General features: G+C 45.6%; 1 protein-coding gene across 8 annotated transcripts in view; it reads right to left on the reverse strand.

The window, feature by feature from the left end:
• The window catches only part of Med15 (mediator complex subunit 15), a 72,427-nt gene extending 67,557 nt beyond the window's left edge, over positions 1–4,870 (reverse strand). For all 8 annotated transcript variants that reach the window (XM_029544401.1, XM_021209283.2, XM_029544399.1 and 5 more), the window contains exon 1: positions 4,714–4,870. In XM_029544401.1, the coding sequence (XP_029400261.1) occupies positions 4,714–4,781 (68 nt within the window). In that variant the 5' untranslated portion in view covers positions 4,782–4,870. The remainder of the gene's footprint in view (positions 1–4,713) is intronic.
• Between the last annotated feature and the right edge of the window lie 1,046 nt (positions 4,871–5,916).

Consider the following 5,916-nt stretch of genomic DNA (forward strand, 5'->3'; position numbering starts at 1 on the left):
GTTGTGAGCCACCATGTGGTTGCTGGGATTTGAACTCTGGACCTTTGGAAGAGCAGTCGGGTGCTCTTACCCACTGAGCCATCTCACCAGCCCGGCAGGCGGATTTCTGAGTTCGAGGCCAGCCCAGTCTACAGAGTGAGTTCCAGGACAGCCAGGGATACACAGAGAAACCCTGTCTTGAAAAATCAAAATAAAGAAATAAAGAAAGGAAGGAAGGAAGAAAGTAAGTTAAAGTGGAAAGATGGAGACACCGGACAACAGGGGAAACTACAGAACAATAAGCCAGAGTACAAGACAGTGGACTGCCTAATGAAGGCATCTGGCTACACACTGCCCTGATCTGGGCAGTATAGGAAAGGCTAAGAAGCCTAGACTCCAGTTAAGAGTTGTCAAACTTGCTTTTTCCTCCATGAGGAACCTTTACAGAACCTTCCCGGTGTTTTGGTATGCTTCCCACTCCCCAACAACTGACACCGAACTGAGAGATTCATGATGACTACATAAGCTATCTTCTACTAAGCTACTCTCTCAGCCCTAAACTTTCATTATGCCCCATCTAATATAAGTCACTATGGTTTGAAGTGCATCCCCAAATTTAAACAACAGCATCACTCCTGGAGGCAGTCAGAACTAAAGATGTGTAGATTAGCCCAGTATAAATCTTCTTAAGCTCTATCAACACAGTTAATCGAGTCACCAGCAAAGTAGACCCTAGAGAGAAAACAAGCAAACTGAAGAAGTGAAAACACCCATCAGTGTGGTTAGTTTTAAATGTCTACTTCACACAGGTGACAGTCGTCTGGGAAGAGTGGAACCTCAAGGAGAATATGGCCTGCAAGCCTGTTCATTAGTAATTGATACAGAGGGCCCAGCGCACTGTGGGCAGTGCCACCACTGGACAGGTAGTCCTGGGTTGTTAAAAAAAAGAGAAAGCCGGGCAGTGGTGGCACACGCTTTTAATCCCAGCACTTGGGAGGCAGAGGCAGGCCGATTTCTGAGTTCGAGGCCAGCCTGGTCTATAGAGTGATTTCCAGGACAGCAGGACAGCCAGGGCTATACAGAGAAACCCTGTCTCGAAAAAGCCCCCCCCCCCAAAAAAAAAAGAAAAGAAAAGAAAAGAAAGAAAGAAAAAGAAAAAAGAGCAGCCTGAGCAAGCCATAGAGAAAAAGCCAGTATGCAGCACTCCTTCACAGTCTTTGCTTCAGTTCCTGACACCAGGTTCCTGCTCAAAAAAAGTATGTATCATTTGTTTTGCTTTAAGACAGGGATCTCCACATAGTCCTGGCTCTCTAGGAACTCTCTCTGGAGACCAGACAGGCCTCAAACTCACAGAGATCTGCCTGTCTCTGCCTCCCAAGTGCTGGGATTAACAGCATATACCATCACAGCTGTCTGATTTTTATTTACTTTTTTATGAGTACAAAGGTTTTGCCTGCATGGATGTTGACTGTACCAGTTTATGCCTGGTGCCCACAGAAGTCAGACAAGGGCTGTGGAACTCTTAGAAATGGATAGTTGTGAGTCACCTTGCAGGTGCCTGGAATCGAACCCAAGTGGCCTTCACCACGGACTAAATCACCTCTCTAGCACCTGGAGCCTTGCTTGAGTTCCTGACTTGGCTTTTCTCCCTGGGGGTTGGGGGCTGTATGATAAAGTGTAACATGAAATAAAAAACCCTTTCCTCCCCAAGTTGCTTTAGGTCATGGTGTTTTTCACAGTAACAGAAAGCAAACTAAGATACTTTATTCCTAGAAAGCAACCTTTGAGGGGGCTCACTCAAATGCAGTAGACAAATGTTGCCCCCTCCACAAAGATACACAGGCCCCAGTCCCTGGAACCTGTGACTATCTTTCACTGTATCTCATAAAAGGACCTCATGGATGTGATTAAAGATACAAACTATAAGACTATCTTCCATTATTCCAAATTGATCTGTGAAATGCACAGAATGTTCTCTAGCTGAATTTGGTAAGTGTCAGAAAAACCAGTCAATGTTAGAATAGGCCACAAAGAAAGCATAAGATACAGTCAATCTCCAGGAACGAAACCTGACCCCTGACAAATGGCCAGGAAAGAGGATATCTCAGTCTTACAAGCGTAAGGAATAGAATTTGAACAGCAACTTGAATGGAGTTGAAAGCAGATTCTGTCCCAAAGTCTCCATCAAGAAATGTATATTAGCAGGCAGTGGCGGCACACACCTTTAATCCCAGCACTTGGGAGGTAGAGGCAGGCAGATTTCTTTTTTTTTTTTTTTTTTTTTTTTTTTTTTTTTCTTTTTTTTTTTTTAATTCTTTTCTGTCTTTTTTATTTCTTTTTTCTTTTGTTTTTTGTGGCAGGCAGATTTCTGAATTAAAGGCCAGCCTGGTCTACAGAGTGAGTTCCAGGATAGCCAGGACTACACAGAGAAACCCTGTCTCGAAAAACCAAAAACATAAAAATAAATAAATAAATAAGTGTATATTGCCAACATATTGATTTCAACCCTGGAACTAACACCTACCAAATCTTACATGAGCCTCTGACATAAAGAGAGAGAGAGAGAGAGAGAGAGAGAGAGAGAGAGAGAGAGAGAGAGAGATCAAATATAAATCTGTGTTGTTTAAGATGCTAAATGCATGGTAATTGCTATTACAGCAAAACAAAATAATATACAAGCGTAATATCTTACAGAGGTAGAAGGCACCTTGGGACTCACAAGGTAGCTGCACTATGGTGTATCCAGTACACTTCAGTCTTCCCTCAGACCTCAGATACTTCTGCAGCTCTCCCCTACTGTCTGTGATAACAACTCTCTTCCAGATCCACTGTACTGGGCTTTCTCAAAGAATCCTTGCCCTGGGGCTCAGATTATTTCTCAAGCCTTCACTTAGAGATAACTCAAGTAGATCAATACTGCACTTGTGGGCTGGAGACTTGGCTCAGAGCTTAAAAGCACTCACACTCAGCTCTTACAGAGCAACCAGGTTCCATTCCCAGAACTCACAGGGCAGTTCATAATCCCCTGTAGCTCCAGGCCCAGGGAATTTTATACGCTCTTCTGACATCATCAGATATACATGGTTCGCTTATATATAGGCAGGCAAAACATACAAATAAAATAAATCTAAAACAATTAAGAAACAAATCACTTGTTTGCTGAACTGTCTGCAAAACTGTGCAAGGGTTATTTTGTGGTGGTACCAAGCCACTGACACAGTACCCACTCCCTCCACTGTACTGATGCTTCCACGCTTTAGCCCACTGCTTCACTCCACCCCACCCCACCCGCTCCATCCAGTTTGTCACCAACTATCCACATATCCATTCCCCTTTCTCTGGAATCTGTCTTCCGCTTTCAGGGTCAGCATGTAGTACTTACTGGTCTTTATGATCTCTGCCAACTAAGTCTACAGCCAACTCATGAGATCTAAGTGAAAGAAGACAGAACCCCCACCAGCATTTCCAAAGGAAAAAAACTCCCCAAATTGCCTACTTGGCCTCTCCTGGGTCCCTAATTCATCCCCAGGGACTCAGGGGCCTTCCCAACACTAATGCTGCACCACCTCAAGGCAGACCATATGTAAAACACTGGTAGAAGGGCTAGGCACACCTTTAATCCCAGCACTTGGGAGATAGAGGCAGGCAGCTTTCTGAGTTTGAGGGCAGCCTGGTCTAGGACAGCCAGGACTACACAGAGAAACCCTGTCTCAAAAAACCAAAAAAAACAAAACAAAACAAAACAAACAAAAAAATCACGGACACAAGTTGTTTGCCCAAAACACCCAACACCCGACACTAACCAAGCCAGCATCTGCTCATCCTCATGATGTATCCTTGACTACTTTGCTTCAAAGACCTAGAACTCTTCACCTACAGCTGCCCGTCCTGCCCTTTCACAATCATCTGCTGGGAATGGTGGCCTGTCACCCTCCTACTTTTCTCTCTAGAGCTCAATCTGTCACCTACCCTACGAGGATGCTCCAGTCGACTCAACTGACACTTTAGCAGCCACAAAAATGACTGAGCATTGGCACGACTGTTTCTTTACCGACAGACAGTACCAACCCTCAGGGGAAAGCGGTGCCACAGGCAATTTTCTAAACACTTCGGGAAACTCAGTAAAATGGCTAAGTGCAACGAGCACTCAGCAGTGCTCCGTGGGCAGAGGGCATCCCTGCCCTTCACTCCCTAAGTTCCCACAGCTATTTCCTGCTACCCTTTGGCCAAGCTGACACACCTTGTGGAAGAAACGGGAGCACTCTTCTCTTCTATTCCACTGCCTACAACCCAAACACATATCAATCTTCCAATTTTATCTTCCTTCCAGCCTCCTCCAACTCACTGATGTGGTTTTCGTTTTATTTATTTTTTATAAAAGAAGCCGCGCGGCACCCGGATAAAATCTCTGGCCGCCTCTTTCTCTTTCTATATTCGGTGCGAATCGAAGCAAAGGAAAAATCTGCACTCAAGCACACAAATGCCGAGGCGGCTCAGGACGATGACTCACTAGCCAGGGCACTAGCTGGGTTTGCAGAGTTCCACCCCAGAAAAACTAGCCAGCAGTCCCTGTCTGCCGAGAAAGGCCAAGGAGACTACCGGAGGACCCTTGCACGTCCCCGGCACCCGGCGGACGCCGAAGCTTCTGACCAGGGTCAACAGCGGGTCTCGCCCGGCCTCACCCTCCCCGCCCGGAAGGTCCGACCACCGGTCCCTGCCCCAGGCCACACTCACATTTGGCTGACCAGCTTTTGCCGAAAGGCGGCGCTACGCCAGTCGGTCTCCTGCCCCGAAACGTCCATGCCCGGAGACCCTACTCCTGTAGCCCGAGTCCCTACCGGCCACCCCCGGCGCCGCCGCCTCTACCGCAGCGACAGGCCCGAACGCGGAAGCCTAGCGATCCCGCTACTGGGCCACGCCGGAAGCACAGGGAGAATTGTGGGAAATGAAGTCTTGCTTTTATATACGCATGCGCGCCACAGAGAGCGAGACAGAGACGAAGACAGAGAGACACTGAGACAAAGGGACACAGAGTCAGAAACAGACACAGACAGACACAAATAGACAGAGAGACAGAGACAGACAGACACAGACAGAGAGGCAGAGACAGACAGAGACAAACAGAAAGACAGAGACAGAGAGAAAGACAGAGACAGAGAGAAAGACAGAGACAGACACAGAGACAGATACAGAGACATACACACACACACACACACACACACACACACACACACACACACGGCCGGACACATATACACACACACACAACCCACACAGGGACACACACAGAGTCTATGCATATTTTGTTACCAGTGTTGGGAGAATTGCTAATGTATAACACATTTGTTGGTATTTTAAATAAATTTGGTACTTAAATATTGAGATTTGAATATGTAACATATGTTAAGTGACATAAGTATATGGGCATTCCACAGTCGTCAAAATAAAACCAGTATTTCAGCAACAAGCAATGTTAGGTTTAGGATCTCTGCTCATTGAATCATTAAGCTCCATATTTAAAAGGAAAGCAAAAGCATCTTTCTGTTCATGTTTTCTCTGTGGTTCATATTCCTTACTTCCTAGTGGTGCAGGACATTTTGATCTAAGTGGAGAATTGTTGCTGTGCTTGTGTGTCTCCAGTTCACCTTTCAGTGTTTCTATGATTTAAGTTTAGAGTAGCGATTACGAGGTAACTAACCAATTTCTTAAGTCTTCATTTTTTCCAACAGTATGTAAGGCCTCATATAAGAACTTGGTTTGTCCCAGCACTTGGGAGGCAGAGGCAGGCAGATCTCTGTTGAGTTCAAGGCAGCCTGGTTTTCATACTGAGTTCCAGGACAGCCAGGGCCTATGTAGAAACACATTGTCTCAAACAAACAAAAATGAACAACACCCAAAATGAACCCCAAAATAAATAAATAAATAGACAAATAAACA

The sequence above is a fragment of the Mus pahari genome, chromosome 12, assembly GCF_900095145.1.
Source record: "Mus pahari chromosome 12, PAHARI_EIJ_v1.1, whole genome shotgun sequence".
NCBI classification, from domain to species: domain Eukaryota; kingdom Metazoa; phylum Chordata; class Mammalia; order Rodentia; family Muridae; genus Mus; species Mus pahari.